The sequence below is a fragment of the Mycetomoellerius zeteki genome, unplaced genomic scaffold (assembly GCF_001594055.1).
Source record: "Mycetomoellerius zeteki isolate Tzet28-1 unplaced genomic scaffold, Tzet1.0 scaffold105, whole genome shotgun sequence".
Classification (NCBI taxonomy): Eukaryota; Metazoa; Arthropoda; class Insecta; order Hymenoptera; family Formicidae; genus Mycetomoellerius; species Mycetomoellerius zeteki.
The window spans coordinates 884,375-902,799 of NW_017255965.1; the positions used below are offsets into that span (position 1 = coordinate 884,375).

Consider the following 18,425-nt stretch of genomic DNA (forward strand, 5'->3'; position numbering starts at 1 on the left):
TGACTAAGTATTATGGTTTTGTATATAGACGATGTTAAGATGTAACAAAGCTTTCTCCAACGAAATCAAACTATCTAATGATTTTTAAGAAATGTGACAAGCATTTCGAACAATATATGTGCATTTTTAGATGATATCGGAGTAGATAAAAAAATAAAAACGATGTAAAATATAGTATGGAATAAGTCAAGTAAATCAGGCGATTTCTTATTGCGTGCGCGAAGTTAACGAGATGTGAGAAATTCCTAGCTAACCCTCTGCTATGAACAAATAGCCAGATCGAGCAACGCGAGGAACGCTCGCGAGCAATTCCGTGCCATCATTTTGCAGGTATGTACTATGTATAGTAAATAAAAATCGTAAAAGAGAGAGGGGGAAAGAGAGAGAGATAGAAAGAGAGATGCGGCATTTTAATCTCGTTCAGTGAAACGAAAGATGATTGCATCTTCTAGTTGCAGAAAAACAGAAAGAGGAATGTAACTTTGTTACATCTTACGCTGAGTGGCTTCAGACATATACGGCGAAACTGTAACATGCGTTGAGGAACACAAATGCGAAATTTATATGGATGTAAGTGTGACCATGTATGCAATAGCGCGTGTTGAAAACCGACGAGTTCTCTGCATCTCTAGGTAATACACAAAGGTTGCATTCAAGGAGCACGCTATCAGCGCTATTTGTGTCATCTATCTCACGTCTAATGGACGATGAAGATAGAATGACACAAATAGCGCTAATAGCGTCTCTTCGAATGCAAAAAGAAATGTCAAAAAGAAAAGTAAGAAGAAAAATGTAATATGTTCCGCAATGATTTTCGTTTCAATAGTGTAATATGCATAATCAAATCTAATATAATTTTGTATGAAGTTAACACAACATTAAGATTCCTTAGTTCTGATTACAGAATTCCCGTTTCATTTTAAAGAAATTAAGAGTTTCCTATAATTTTATTTCTTTCAGTTTACTGCCCACCGTGATTTCGTTATTTTATTTAATTTTAGATGATGTGAATAACAAGACAATACGAGAATCAACGCATTCTACGTGCATCGAGATGACTGTATTCGTACGGAATCGCGTTTATACTCGTTTTTTCGAATACATTACCTATGATCGGCTTTACACCATGATTATATCAGGTAGGGAAGCATCTTCTTCCGTGGGTCCAGTGCTTAATAGAGACGTAACATCATACACACGTTACACAAAGCAGCGGGCTGAGTCACGACCGATCAATGTTACACGCGGTAGGTTCAACCTCCGAACCCCTTTTTTGCCTTTGCTTTTCTTCTATTGATAAGTCAATCAATCGAGATCGATCTTCTTTATTCGATCACGTCGGCTAGGTTATGGATTTATTTTCGTTTTTAATTAATGAAATGTAGTAAGTAAAAACAAAAGTAAACGCGTGATCTCTTTGTTCATATTGACGTCAAAGAATAAATTAGAAAATCAAGTATTTTCAATAATTAAATTAAAACTCTACTCTTTATAATTACTGACGTTAGATTAAGACTGACATAAAATTTTAATTAAAAAAATATATATATCATCGAAGAATCTGTTGAAAGGAGACACGCAACGTTTCTGTGACATATCCTGCGTAATTGTATACACTGGATGTAGAAAATTTCTCGAGGATTTTGATTCATGTAGATTTTTATTCACGGCGTCTGGGGACAGCAGCCATATTTTATACGTAAGTTATGCGTCTCACGTTGTACATTATTTTCCGGCTTTTGTCCGGCGAATTTAATGCCCGTGCCAGCCGAAATATCTCGGAAGGGAATCAAAGTACCGTGTCTCTTTCGTTGTACACGGACTTGAAGGACGCGCACTCCGACGCGAGTATAAGTACCTTATGTTCCCACGCTGGAGCAGCCTCGAGGGCTTCCCATTCCGCTATCGGCTCCTCACATTGCCCGGTATTATGTAGGTATGTATGTACCTTCTCGTACTTGAAGAAGGCGTATGTACAGGGTGTACTGGTGAAACATATTGAGCCGCGGTTTCGTGAGGCGAATTAACAAACGCCAAAGAGAGACGGTCAAGAAAGAGAAAGAAAAGTATCTGCGCTTCGAACTTTCGTAAATGTTCGACTAACATAATCGAGATCAGTTGGACTGAAAATGGTAGTAAAAAAAAATTGTAAAATCGGATTGAAAATTTGATTGAAAAAACATCGGCAAAAGCGTGGTTGTTCGGTTAAAATATTAGTTATATTATTACAATATGAAATCGTTATATTATTAGTAATTTAGTCATTGAAATAAGCCTAACACTCACCTGGCAAACCTCTCCTTGTCCTGGACGTTGTCATCGTCCAGTCTCCTATATTTACAGCCACTCGGATCATCTTCATCAGATCTGCAAAATAAATCGAAAGTAATGCATTAGTCCGCGTAATGACAAGTCCTTGTTTATCAAATTTTGTATCAAGATATTGATTATTTTAACAATAAATTAATTTAATAAATCCGTCTACTGTTTTAATTTCGTTTCATAGTTATTTAAATGCTCCATGGAATACTGTCCTGTGACAATTACCGATGCTCGAAAACAGGTTAAGTTAAATAAATGTATAAAAGAATGTATTTTTTTTTCTAGATACCAATCTGTTAAGGATAAATGGATGTGGATAGCCGAGTTCAGCACCCGAAAGGAACAAATAATAGAAATTCCGCGTGCGTCGCGTCACCGATACGTAAAGTGTAATCGCTTCCGGACAGCCAAACGTGACCGTACGTTCCAAAATTGGTCACAGGATTGTCGACGGCCTTTCTCCCTCCTTTAAATCTAGAACGCTCGTAACAATAAGTGACGACAAGAATATGGTGCACGATATTCACACTCATTCATTTCAACTTTTCCATTCAAGTTATTGTTGAATCATTATGATCATTAATAAGATTTTGAACACAAGAGCAACAATTATCTTTTCTTTATAACGTATCGTAAAGAAATTTTATCTTTCTTAATCCGCAATTGTTCGTTCCATAATATAAAGTTATTATTGGACTATTTAATGATTAACATGATTTTTCGGAGAAAAGAGTAATATAATCGACTATTTCATTATATAATATATATCACTATACGTAAAGAGATTTTATATGCAAAAAACAATTTTGCTAAGGTATCTAAAAGTTTAGCTAGATATAAATTTGAAAATAAATTTGATGGACCAGCAAAATAATATAATTATAGGCGCTCAAACTGTATGTTGTTAGAATGTCAAAACTTTTTGCTCATCACACTTCAGCCTAATTATTTTCATGGTCTAACAAAATTATTTTTAAATATATATTTAGAGTTAAATTTTTAGATATTTCAGCAAGTTCATTCTTTCCGTAAAATATCTCTTTAATTGATCTATAATTCTATAAACTGATAATTATATAGAATAATTATATGAATATGTGACATATAAACGTACGATGTTTATCAAATATAATTATTCATCGGATTAGTATGTATATTATTAGGGTACTCCGACAAATACGCTGCGTTGGGATTTACGCCGCAGAAGTCAGAAAAAATAGAAGGAATGGGGATAATTTTCTCGCAGCTACTCTGTTATATGCCTTTATATTAGTATTGAGTTATGATTTCAGCTTCTTACTGTTAATATTAATGAAATTATTGTAAGTTGAATCGGTTTGTCACTGATAAGTAGCGCCATCATAAGTTATAATCTACATAAAATGATTACTGTAGAGTGTGTGAAAAACTTAGTGGTTATTTCGTGATACATACGTGTAGAGGAATAAAGTAAAGCATGTTTTATAGTAAAATACAAGTGCTTTGCTTTCGTATTCTTTGTTTAATTTGTTGTCTTGTATATCCCACCTATTTGGGATATATTTTTAGCGGACGGGATTTATGCCCAAAGCATACAAAATGCGCAGATTGAATTCAGTGCACTAAATGCAATAAATACATTACATGAAATACGTACCTCATGTCATAACACTCGTAATATATGTAGGAAGATCGTAATTATTATTTATTACTTTATATACATATTTACCATTTTTATTTCTTAATAAAACTTTATAAATGCATTTTGTAAGTTATTGTGTCATTTTATGTCTTATAAGCATTATTTGTAAATTTTTTATGAGCCGTACATACTCCCCTCTCCCCCTATGAGTAGCCATATATTCCACTTCTATAGGGTAACTCCGGTATATACGCCGCACTTATCAAAAACTTAATTTATTAAATATTATTTACTATGTTTATAGGAAACGAACTATATCAGTGAAAACTTTGTACTGTCTACTACTATGAAAAAAATATTAGAAATCCGAAATATTTATTTTTCATATTAAAAAATAAACTTTTTGAAACCTTGTATTTTTGCCGCATATCTCATAGGGGTGGAATACATGACTACTCATAGGGGGAAAGGGGGTGTGTACGGCTCATGAAAAATTTACAAATAATGCAAACATGTTTAATAATACAAACATGCTTTACTATTCCACTACACGTATGTGTCACGAAATAACCACTAAGTTTTTTACACGTCCTACATTAATCATTTTATGTAGATTATAACTTATGATGGCGTTACTTATTACAGTGACAAATCGATTCAACTCACAATAAATTCATTAATATTAACAGTAAGAAGCTGAAATCATAACACAATACTAATATAACATAAAGGCATGTAACAGAGTTACGGAAAAATTACCCCCACTCCTTCTATTTTTTCTGACTTCTGCGGCGTAAATCCCAGCGCGGCGTATTTGCCGGAGTTACCCTATACGGCAAAACTGCAAGGGTTTCAAAAAGTTCATTTCTTAATACGAAAAATAAATATATGTATGTTCGGATTCCTAATATTTTTTTCATAGTAGTAGACAGTACAAAGTTTTTATTGATATAGTTCGTTTACTTTAAACATAGTAAATAATACTTAATAAATTAAGTTTTTGATAGGTGCGGCGTATATACCAGAGTTACCCTATATATATATATTTAATCCTTAAAAAGATCGAAATGAGATATGCGATTATCACGTCGATATCGGTCGATAGCGCTGAATTCACCGAAGCCCGGGAGCGACAGCGTCTACGAGTCGCTTTCGGAGAACAGTGGGAGAGAAGAAGGATGAGGATAGCACCGATAAATCCGTCACCGATCGTCTCATTATCGGCGTAGGAGAGCGTGTATACCGGTCTTTCTACCGAACGCGATAGAAAATTATGCTCTTATTGCGAGAGCAGACTCCACGCTCGCGCGCAGAAATCCGGCCGATCGTCAGTCTGTATTGCACAGCGTCCGCGCGGGTGATGTACGATTCTGACCCTGAGCGAAAAAGCGAGACCCCTTTACTTACCAGCACCCTTCTACCCGCTGACCCTCTGCTTCGCCCTACCCCGCTCGTATCCCTCCGCGAGGCTCGCTCACCGGTGAACGTCGCGTTGAAGAGACGGTGTACGGCCTCTTTGCCTCCCCCCTCTTACGTTTCCCCGTCACAAAGTCCGTAGGGACCCAACAGACCCGAGGTAGGGATGGTGTAGGGCCTGGCAGCGAGTGTATCCGGGTATTGCGAGCGCGAGGGGGGTTGAGAGAGAGAAAGCCCCTCTTTACTCCTTTGCTCCCTCTCCTTCATCTTCCTGCGCGGGAACCTTCTTGGTTCTCTTAGTCCCCACGTTCTCCGCGTTCCTTTTTTCCTGCTCCTCTTCCTCTTCGCGCGAGAGAGAGAGAGAGAGAGAGAGAGAGAGAGAGAGAGAGAGAGAGAGAGAGAGAGAGAGAGAGAGGGGAAGAAATGAGGGAGGAGGGGGAGTCGAGGAGACTTATGGAGTACATAATGATGCGCCCCGCGGTATTACGTCGACTTAACGGACGCGTATGCGTGCTTCGCAAGCGATGAAGTCGACGACGTCGAGAAGTATGCGCAGCGGGCGGGCAAAGCCTCAGGGGTATGCTAAAGTTTTAGAAGAAGAAAAGAAGTGGTCTATGCAAATCGATCGTGAACGTTCGCTACGATTGAAGAGTGAAGCTATGATTTCCGTATCTAACCGTCGAAGGTGTAGTTTCGACGATTCTTCTGTAAAATGCCTCGTTTGTTATTTTTTAATTATATTTTAATTGTATTTATTTTTGTATTCAAATCTTTAATATTTTCATCTATTAAACAGATACATGGATTCTATGCATCAGATGTTATTTCAATTTAATATACTTAACTGCTGTATATAAAATCCTTAACTTACATCATAAACGAATATGAGGAAAATGAAGCTATAAATTCCGATCCCCTCCCTTTCTGTCTTTCTAGATGAAAGTATCCGGAGTAGAGCAACGATAAAGTGAAAATTATGGGGAAAAAGGCAGCCGAAGGCGAGAGAGAGATAAATGTGTGACAGGGAGATGTATGAAGCGCATAATGATGCGCAGCGCAGTATTACGTCGACTTAATAGATGTTTCGCAAATAGAAAATCTCGCGCAGTAGGTTTAGCGACTCTATCTACCGGGATTTATTTATGACGAGCGAGAAATCCAGTTTCTCGATACCTAATATCTATGCACATTATAATATCAAAATAATCTTGAGAATATAACTACAATTTAAAAAGAGTGAAAAAATAATTACATTTTGTTGAAACGGTTTACTCTAATCACAATTAAGATTGCGTCAAATCCTCTTATTTAACCTTTACGAAAAGGTATCTGTCATGCCTTCATTATATTGTCAGACATTAAGTTTGTAATATATGGATATTTGACATATGTTTTCTTGTACAGAACGTAATGCAAGAATTGATTTATAATTAAATGTCATGTTCAACATTCTATGATTGCGTGTTATATCAAAAAATATATACATAGTGTTAGTGATTGCTGATCACAAAATTCTACTAATTACTTCTTTGCAAACGAAGAGAGCAAATCTTGACCAGAAAAACTTCAGCACTAATTTCAGCACTACATATGTATATTTTTCTGTACAAGAATAAGGATATAGATAAGTATGGAATTATTTTGATATTTTAATATGTATAATTTACATTATTCATTAAAGTATTGAATAAAGCTTCAGCAGCGTAAGCAACGTGTTAAATTGTAATTTACTGGTTAATTTTCACAGAATGGAAGGATTGGTGGTCTCAAAATGTCTTTATATTTTTATATTATATTATTATATATTTCTTTTTTATTTTTAAATTGTATGTTCGATTGAATAATTATTTTAATTTTGTCAACTATCTTTGGCTCGATCATTGACCTTGTTCAATATTTTATTGTTTCTACAGAATGTTTTTCAAAATTTAAAAATTGCTATATAAGATCTGCATTCATCGGGAAATGCGCTTCTGAAACTGGACGCAAATCCGAGAGAGAAGATGCACGGTTTTGATGCCGCTCTACCATTACGGTAGTTTGACCCTTGACACAGAGGTGATTTGGGCAGTCCAGTTCGGAATTTCGGCGGTGCCGATTGAAGGACCGGACAGACGCGGTGCTCAGTTACGGTTGCTCTCTCTCTTTCTTTCTCTTCCTTTCTCTCTTGTTTTATGCTCTCCACGTGCAATATAAGTAAATTCGCAACGGGATCGGGAGAGAAGGGGTCGAGGCAGCCCCCGCTCTATTTCCCTGTATACGCGCCCTGGAACGCCCGATAATTTGTATACGTCGCGAAAACCGTGGGAACAAAAGCGCCGATACTTAGGTGTACACGGCGATCGTTATCTTTGCTATCGGGATACCGTCGTAAACTGTCGTATCTTTTAATGTAGCCGTGCGGGAATAACGTATACCGTCGCCTGAGAGCGGACACATGTACCTGGTATTGCGATACGCGGTATAGCTACGATATATTTCCGTTTAGGTATTAATGGGTTAATAATTTAGCGAGACGATAGCCCCAGACGATAAATGTTCGAGCTATTCGTCATAACGAAACGTAGCTGATATTAATTTTTCTTAAGCCCTTTTTTGAGCCTGAGATTGCGTGTGTATTTAATATATTATAAGTGATTCTATGTAATTATTTCTTGTAACGGTAAAATGTTATATGAATGTTTAAGATAATTCTATAATAATAGCATGTATATTTATGAAATATTTAATAAATAAAACTGACAATGATTGATCGATAATTATTAAAAAAATAATAAATATTATATAATAAGAATGAAAAAAATTGCGAATTGATTATGATTATAAAATTATTAATCACTTTAAACACAAGTTTTATTTAACTGTTAGTTATTAATTATTAATAGTGTTAAAGAAAGATATATATGTTAGTCTGTAAAAATACATATTATAAAAAAAAATTGATACTCTTTTATTATAAAGATGCACATGTTTTCGAACTCTGTCGTCAGTTCACACCTTTCTTCTGAGAATTTAAAGAGCCAGCCAGAAAAAAAGAAACACGATGCTCGAAGAAGAAAAAGAAGAGGAATTCGTGTGACGTGTCCAGTTTACGATGGCACCTTTTTGCATTTTTCTGTATGGCGCCGAAGTCACGATTTGACCCTCTCGTTTCCTCCTATCCTACTCTCTTTCATCCACGATCATATTCTTACATTTATATTCGCTATTCCTTAAGTTCCGTGTTACATCTACTCTTTTTGCACGGCGCTTATGTCTGAGTACTTCCTAAAAGAAGATACTGTATTTGTTACAGCAAGATGATATTAAATAAATCATAAATTAATTAAATCGTTAAGATAATATAATTCATAATTTTCCAGTTATACAAGATAAATGTTTCCAAAGTACTTCATTTAATCGTGTCATTTTTCTCAATTTGTCACCATAAACTCGAATGTATATCAATGTAAACGGAAAACACGGAAGAACCATTTCCGTTTATTTTATAAATCTACCGAGTTTCACGCGTCCAATTCAGGATCGCCGGGTATTTTCAGCGAGCAACGAAAGAGAAAGATGAGAAAAGAAGAGGAAGATCTCGGTAATATGAGAGCACGGATGCATCCCGATCGATCGCGGGCCATGGAAAATCGTCACGGCGATCGGCGACGACGAGGCTCGGCAGGAACGATCGAGGAGGTGGTGACCAATAAGGTCGCTGGAGAACGGATAAGAGTCGCGGAGTCGAAGAACGATGGACCGCCCCTCGTTGCGGCAGCAGTGCGCGAGGCCCACCAATAGCCACGCTGTTTTCCCCTTAATATGCGAGCCTGGCCGCCGGCATTACCGTTCTCGTAATGAAAAAATTACGTCACCTATAGCCGCTTAGGCGTTAGATAGTCGATCGGCGCTACGAGACACACCATCGTTGGATGTTCGTCGATCTGAATGCCAGAGGCATTACGTGATCGATTCGATCTCGGGGGAGAAATATATTGTTATGGATTTGTCAGGAATTCATACATATGCAGACGTAAAGAATCACTAATAAACGCGCAAAGTGATTTGGTTACTTTAGATCAAATGCAAAACTTCCGTGAGATATATATATATATATATATACACACACAAAATATGAGAAAATTGAATTTTTTCGATAAAATTTGATTTATCATATAATTTTTGATAAGATAAATCTCTCTTATGTGTATAGTTTGTTATCAATAGATTTGGATCTCATTTGAGATGTTGATTCATTCCTGTTACGATGATTTCGATGGTGAAAAGCAAAAAATTTGTTTAACTTGTCTTCAATTCGTTTTTTTCTCATCTAGCTATCGGATAATTTCCAACCTTTTTTGTTACACGCGCTTCTTTGTTAATCGTTTGTTACACGCACGCTTATAAGATTCTATCGAAGTAAATTCTTGGTATTAGAGATAATGATTGATATCTACAGCCTTGGGTTACATTGAATCCTGAATATTTTCATAGATGCTTGATACTATGCATCCTTGACACGATAAATCTTTGCGTTTCTGTGATTTTCGATATCTTGACATTATCTCTGATAACACAGGAACTGAACTGAACTGCGAAATCGACAATTTCTGTAGATCATAGATTGTCGATCTCGCAGTTTGAATCTTGCTACTTTAGATGTTTAAATGATAAACAATGAGATTTTAAGGCGTAAAATTTAAGTTTTAAACATTAAATCGTAAGAAATTGACCAATCATAGTCAAGTATTCTCCTCACATTCCATTGTAATTGATCAACTTCTTACAGTTTAGAGTTTAACTCCGGATCTACAATAGAGTTCTAAGTCTTAAGCCATAAGAAATCAACGAATCATAGTTGATTATTCTCCTCGAATTCGACTGTAATTGGTCAAATTCTTACGGCTTATGACTTAAAACACTTATTGTAGATCCGGACTAAAGGTTACGACATTAAGTTTTAAGCCTTAAATTTTCATTGTAGACGCCATTTAAGTTTAAAATAATTTACTGCTAAAGGCAAAAGATTCTTAATGTCATTAATTTTCGTTATTGATCCGTGACATCATCTTTGACGTCATTAATATCAAAATATCATAGATCTTTGACGCTAACAAATATGTAGATCCCTAAATTTATCATATTATTTTTCCGTGCAATTTCAATTTCATTAAATTGTAGTGTTTCTTATTCTTTGCATTAATTCATAGAGTTCTTAAGCTTTTACTTCATGATATATAGGTGAATGATGTTGAGATTCTGTTCGACTTTGTTTCATCGCACGTCCGAATGGAACGGATCAGAAACTCGACCGTTTTCACGCCTGAGAAAATTCTTATTGTCTAAGGCGGGTTAGTTCGCCTAGAGCGGAAAGTCACGCGAATCGACGCACAAGGAAGAGGAAACGAGAAATCGACTTAATTGCGCATGCCGTTTAGTACTTTTGTGCGTACAACAAACAGCAACATACAACTGACTGCTTTCCATCTGTCTTCCTTCCGTATTGGACATCCATTTTTTCATGTTATATTTATCGCTTCATACTTCTGTAGTAATTATTTACAAATATCTATACCACAGAATAATAAATAATAACTATAAGTAGAAATTAAACTGACAAGAATAAATCAAATAAAAGAAAGAATTTTATCCTCAGTCGAAGAATCTTGTGTTTGATAGGCCGGTTCATATTTTAAGACCGTCTTAAGACGGTCTTAAGACGCTAATGCGGTCCTTTAATTGGTTCGTGACATCTTAATACTGAACTTAAAACGGTTTTGAATATAAGAACTGACTATGAATACCGGCTATAATATTCAAAGCAAATACATTTTTCTATAAACATTGTGATAATATTTCTAACTTCAGTTTACAATTCAAGTCCGATAAATCAAATCGATGTGCAGTTTATAAAACTAAAAAATAAATATATTTGCAAATTACATGAATATTATTATTAAGCACCAAAATCCGCTTTGACCAAAAATAGGATTCTTCTTTCTCTTATTTGAATAGATAATAAAATAGAAAGTAAAGACATTTTGTGATCACATGGCGATTGTTAACATATTGGCCTAATATAGAGAAGATTACTTTTGAGAAATAGTTTCATTTTGCCGAATTAATTTATGGATCTTTTGATTATAATTCCGAGTTACTTACGTCTTATAAGTTTACAACGTATTGTATTATCATTGACAACTACAAAATGTGGATTTGACTAATAGTTGTAACTCTGTCCGTAATCCAAGAATTATATTTAAACATTTGTGCGTAATAATTATAACTGATAATTATAACACGGTTAATTTATCGTTCTTGTATTTGATTACTTTTTATATTTATATATTTTACATACTGAAGATGGCCGAAACGTTTATGAATTTATACTTTAACAATTATATTTTAAATATATGACTTTCGCTACTGAAATCCTGCGTGTGGCTATCTGTTTCTTTATTTACTGTTTATAATTTAAGGAGGTTCCAGGGGCATATAAAACACATATATTAATATTTACGCTTTAAACAAACTACATACATGTGAAAGTTGTTCATAACATTCTGTTTTCATTGAGCAACATATTTTTATAGATTATTTATTTTATTTGTTATTAGTTTTATTGTTATAAACAAAAATTTTTGAAATAATAACAAAAATCTAAATTTTTTAATATAAAAAATATATTAAGTACTAAATATGACTCTTATGCAAAGTTTCATTGATTTTCATTCATCAATTAGTTTATAACAAATAAATACTTTGTTTATTTACTGAACAATTAACATCTGCATCTCAATGTAACTTTACATAAATATTTTTGAATTTATATAGTACTTATATAAAAAATTGAGATTGTTATCATTATTTTGTAATACATTTTCATATATTTCTATTAGAGTACAAATTTAAAAAATATTACTTTTTATATTGAAATAACTTTCGATCCAGATGGTAAAAAAAATTTTTTTTAATTTAGGAATGCCTCTATTTTTATAACAAATTTATTCTCAAAGTTTGATCAAGTTCCTACATTATGTCAAATGACTGGAAACCTCCTTAAGCCACGTTGTTGTGATTTTTAAAGAAAGAAAAATTCCAAGTTTTATTTTATATCTAATTATACGATAAATTATGTTTTCAATTTATATCTATTAATAAAACAAGACAAATTTACAAATTATTGAATGTTAATTCATTTCTGTCACAATAATTTCGATAGCGAAAAGCAAAGAATTCCAACTTCTTGTTTTCAGTTTGTTTTTTTTTTTCTGACAAAAACTCATTCAACAGTTTCTTTATGCGCGCATGGCGAATGGTGTGCGCTCGTCCAGATGCATGTCGATCGTGTATGACATAAATATGCATCACGGGTTGTTCCGCGCTTACGGAGCGTTACTAACAGGGTCTTAATTATGAATGAAAATAATACGCGCGCTTCAATCTCGAAACACACTTTCCTCAGCGTCAAACCATCCGGTTCAACGACTCTCGCGGCAGAAGTGTGCGGAAAAATATCGCGCTCGTATATAAGGACGAATATAACGCCGATAATCACAGGCGAATTTGTACGCTTATTTGTTTCTCACTCAATCGCACTGACGTCACTAATCATTCAAGTAACTCCAGTTCGATTACATTTCTGTTAACTTAAAATTGAATGGAATTTAATCAGGATTCTTTTCACAATATTTCAATTTTTCAAATTAAACGTCAAAGTTCTAAAAATATAGTAAAGTATATATGAGAGAATCTACATTTCCCTAACAATGTTTCTCTTTTTTAATCTTCTTTAATTTTGTAAATGACTCTTTTTAGATTATCCCGCACATAGATAGAATTTGGCGTGCATTCTTTTCTTTGCACAATGGAATTCGCCAACTTGCCGAGTCTGCAGGGCAAAGGCGGCAGGATTCAGGAAACGTTATTGCGTAACGTAATGATCTGGTAATCGGTCACGTGGATTTGCGTTGGACCGGGCCGGCCGCAAATCTCCGCTACGTGACGAATTCCGCTGCGAGCGGGTTTTGCCGCGTGCCTGCGCCTGCACGTGAGTGCACCATCCGCACGCGCGGCGTTAAGCTCTTCGCATTAGTTCGCGCGCTTCTGCAATCGACGGCAGTTTGTTTGCCCCCGTGCCCGTGGCGTACAGTGCGTCGCACCTCGCGCCTGCACGAGGACGAGCAAATCGAACGCACAGCAATGCTACTGCGTAACACCTCATTAGCGTTCGAGGAAGTAAGGTTGCGCGCCGCCCATCGCGAGACTTTTTTCGCTTTTGTAACAACGGCGGCAGCAGCGCTCGATCGAAAAAAATTTACACGCATACCGGTTTTTAATTATGCTCATTAGACTTTTTTATTGACGATTGTTATTTTCAATGGAGTTTTAGAAAATACGATAAGGATATTTCTGCAAATATACAGTATAAAGAGCGATTTTTTAATTACGTATAATGGGAAGACCTTTCTCTATATTATTTTAATTTTCAAAAAAATCTATATTATTTAAATTTAAGAGAACATACTTGAGAATACTCTAAAAAATGGCGGTGTCTGTATGATTCTCTCTGTGTTGGTGTTAAAATTAACACCAATATGATGTGGATTTAACACCATGGGTTTTAAATCCACACCATAATCGTGATATAAATACTAGAGGTTTGAAGTCCATACCATGTTGGTGTTAATATTAACACTAACACAATATGGATTTAACACCCATGCGATGTCTATATAATTCTCACTGTTGGTGTTAATATTAATACAGTGAAAATTATATAGACACCGCGTAGGTGTTAAATTCACACCAGAGGTGTTAAATCCATATCGATATTTTTTAGAGTGTATATATCGTCTGACATATATCACTAACAATAAGACATTAACAGAAAGAGACATATTTCGTTTTATTTATTCGTTGTTTTTAAATTAGCTTTTAATGTGTAATTTTAATAATTTATAAAAAACCGGGCTCGCGTTTGTCCTTCACGGTTGCAAATTCAGAGCCGCCCGTAAATGTACTTTGTTTTGCATTAGCATGTGCGTGCAAGGATGCACATATCAAATGTACGCCCCCTCCGTTGCTGTTCGATGTTAATTGCGCGCAGTAATCATTTTAACGTACGTTCCAATTATGCGAATGCTATTTGGATTACATTTGCATCGTAAAAACTCCCGCTACCACTTTCCGGCAAAGCATCCATGTAGCATTTAATATAGACGAAGTTTTTAATCTCACTAATTAATCCTGTTTTATCTATCAATAAAATTTATCGGTCACATTATAAAGCATCCATCGCAATTATTGACAAAATTCGCGCCTATCGCGCGACGACATTTTTGTTAATATATATTTTTAGATATCTGGGCTTATCGCATCGCACGTGCCTAGGACTATAATTATGAGTATCCTTCTCGTAATATCGTCTCGCCACGAGTTTCGTTATGGTTCCGAGAGATTATTATTATCGTTGTTTCGATGACTGTACCCAAGTATCGCTTTTTTCAAGGCTGCGCGCGAAAAGTTTTTTTATACAAGATACACGTGTCAATCTTTATGTGCGAAGTACACTGCAAAAAACGAGTGACGCGAATTCGATTAAAAATTCAGTTCAAGCCTGCATCAAAGAAGATCGCATTGTATTATCTTACTATACAATGTTTTTTATCGTTGGAAAATATAAATACTGAGAAGCTAAAAAAAGGAGCATGTATGTATCATCTTTTGTTAAAATTCAGAAAAATTCGCAATAGTATTATAAAAAAAAGTATGTTTCCTTAAATTATAAATTATGTATCTAATAAACATATTCTTCGGAATATCAAGTTAATATTACGTGATGATTCAACATTTACCTGAATTCTAAAACAAGAACATTTGTTTAGCAAAGTCTATCAAAAGCGTTTACTTTCGCGTTTTCTTTTGACACTTCACGAATCCTTACGTTACGTTTATTAAGAAAAAATTCAACGCTAGTTCGATATCTAATAAAATAATTCAGATCGAGCGTTAGGACGGGGTGTGAATCTATTGAAAATTCTCACTTCAGTCGCACACCTCCCTGGAGAGAGAGCAACAAGTGAGTAAATATCCGTGCCACGGATCCTCGAGTTCGCGCGAATCGTCGCCGTGCGATCGAACTAATCGGACAGCAATATGCGGCCTAAAGCTACTAACGGAACGGCAAGAATGTCGTGACACGCGTACGTCCGACTGTTAAGAGACGAAGCCAGGATCAATGACGCGTGACTGCGTCGGATTCGTTGAAAGTGTGCCGGAGAATATAATGGCTGAACGGGAGAAAAGGGAGAGACGCTCCCCTTCGCACTCGTTCACTCTACTTGCTATTTTCGACAGATCGACCTTTCACCCCGTCGTAGAAATGCTGAAACGCAAAAAAAAAACTAATCTAAATGGAAAATACGCGAATGGAAAGTTACGACTAGAATACGGAGGAAAATGTAACTGGCTTAGAAAAATGTTTAGAACAATTAAGTCTTATCTGAAAACGATGAAAAAGAATAAGAGATAAAATTAAGAAAAATGAGAAAGATATCGTAATCAGTAATTGTACGCGCATAGAAATTATTGTATTATATTATATGTCGAATTTTTTCCATCGTCGAGTACCTACATTCGATGAGTGCATTGAAATCCAGCCAGTTAGTTGCAGCGAAAAACAAAATCGTTACGCGAGCTGTCTGTCGACGTGCTGATACGGATGAAAACTTGCTGATTCCGCAATAACATTCCATATAAAGACCAACAATAATATACGACGATGACGGGCATGGAATGAAATTACGCAACGTAAAGCTGTACTTACATTTTTAACATTTCTGTCAGCAGTAACATTTTGCTTTTGACGGATTGTATTTCCTTATCGAATTAACTCTTGTACAAATACACTATACCTATTTGTAAACCGAATAAAAACATGGTACTGATTATAGCAAAGTTTCCATTCAAATTAATTATTTAATTTTTAGGCTTCTTATAATTTTTATTTTGTTCCAGCAATTTTTCATAATTCAGTACATTAATCGATAATAATATTATTGAAGATGTACTAAAAAATCTTTTTTCAAACTTTATCAACTATCGGATGCGTAAAATACTTTTTTTTCTTTTATGCCAAAATTTATCGATAATCGAGCTATTTAAATTCAAAAGTAATTTGTGCGCTGCTCTCTCTTTTTCCTTTCTTTTTTTTTTACTGTGCGATCGCGAAACAAGTACATTCTGCGAATTGTTGGCACAACGTCAGAATGACTCGACTGATGAATTGCAATGCGGCGAGCGCTAATTGAAGGCGTGTGATTAAGACGGAGAATTTGTACGCTTTAAAATCTGCATATTCACGAAAATATCGTCGCAATCGAAATTCGCGCATCACAGTACGATATAGATAAAGGTCATGAAAATTATCAAGTCGATAACTGCGCCGTAAAAAAATATTTTTATATCATATGTTTGCGTATGAAGCACGTATGAACGGTTTAAAAAAGATAAACAATGCGAATAATAATCCGTCCAATCCCGGTATATATTTTTACAGATAAACGAGGGAATATGTAAACTGAAGAATTCACTATGCGCGCATATAAATGTACGTGCTCTCTGAAGAAAGGAATGAAAAAAAATATAAAGACACACTTCGCAAGGCTTGAAGTAACAGTCTTTTTACCTCCGTCTTTTCGACTGCGTCTCCGTGTGGGTCTGCTGGATGTGATGGGGCGATAAGTCGGGCCCGTAAGACAGAAGTTGACTTCCTACGGTGACGGGACAGGCGGGCGGGGGTGGCGGTGGCGGGCCCAACTGGTAGCCCACCGTGGCGGTGGGGGGTGCGTAGTGCGAAGGGCCTGGTCCCAGACCGACCCCGTAGCCCGCGCTTCCCGCCGACCCGCCCCCGTACATGCCGCTGCTACCGGGATACTCTATTTTGGCGGTGTTTCCGGCCAGTCAACTCGATTACCGGAATAAAGCGTGTCACTCTCGAGGAGGAGTCTGTACCCAGCAGATTAACTCGCCATATCGCTGTCGCAAGATTACTCGACACACTATCGCAGTTTCACGGAGATCGTCGTTGCACCCTCTTTGTATCGTTACCGAGTCACGCTTAAATTACCAGCTTGTCGTTCTATTGTTTCAAGATTATTCACCGATGCACTCTTGTATCTTCTCACAAAAATACTCGTACGCTTGCGTCCATTACAACTTAATCAAGTTAATCATACTCTTAAATTACGACTTGTCTCGTCTTATCGCGCCAAGACTGTTCGTCCCGGTGTACTTTTGCACATATAATGAAATTTATAAATTTATACACTTCTGTTAGAGATCTTAAAAATTTATTGCACAATAAATTATATTATTGTAGATAATTCATTCACGCAAATTGTTTTCACATTCACAGTTTCCGTACAGTATCCGTATCCGTACTTTCTTTTTTGTTATTAGTTCATTATGTAGTCTTTGGATAGACAAAATACGCCCTAAATGCGTCGTAGTCTAATCCTGATCGCAGGAAGAAATTCACGATAAAACGTGGTTTCCGCCTTCATTTCTTTTATCGCATCTCGTCATTTTGTGCTTCGATCTTCGCGAAATAAAAAAAAATATCTTGACGGTTTAATAGCTCGAGTGCACGATTTTGAGGTTCCTGATACAGAAACTCGCTCGCCTATGTTGCGCTCGCCTTCCACCGAATTATCTTGTCATCTCTTTACCTGGAGCAAGATGTAGATCTACCATCGGTCTACCAACGAAGCAGTTTTATAGTTCGCGTTTCCCTCTTCAGTGTTAGTTAGGGATACTTCAGTTTCGAAGGCCTTTGTATCTAAATTCTACTCACGTTCGCTCGTGTACTTCTTCACTGATCTTGAAAGAGCGCGGTGGTATATTTTAATAGTAATTTATACTTTAATCATTTTTTATATTCGCTTATGTTATCTATATTCCTCAGAAAGTTATTCTAATATAGTGACGAAAGAAATGTCCCTATCGATAACATATAAACTCTTGCGAGTGGAATTTTTTATTAAAGATTAATCATTCAAGACTACGTATGTTTGGTCCACGA

The 18,425-nt window shown here is 35.8% G+C and overlaps 1 protein-coding gene across 5 annotated transcripts in view; it reads right to left on the reverse strand.

The window, feature by feature from the left end:
* tgo (Aryl hydrocarbon receptor nuclear translocator homolog tgo) overlaps nucleotides 1-18,425 on the reverse strand; it is a 41,626-nt gene that overhangs the window by 17,035 nt on the left and 6,166 nt on the right. For 2 of the 5 annotated variants that reach the window (XM_018447249.1, XM_018447241.1), the window contains exons 1-2: nucleotides 17,031-17,791; nucleotides 2,287-2,367 (exon numbers count right to left, since the gene is read on the reverse strand). In XM_018447249.1, coding sequence (XP_018302751.1) covers nucleotides 2,287-2,367; nucleotides 17,031-17,260 — 311 coding nt within the window. In that variant the 5' untranslated portion in view covers nucleotides 17,261-17,791. Of the gene's footprint in view, nucleotides 1-2,286; nucleotides 2,368-17,030; nucleotides 17,792-18,425 lie in introns of those variants that run through there. The other 3 variants (XM_018447233.1, XM_018447258.1, XM_018447266.1) reach the window with 3 other exon arrangements.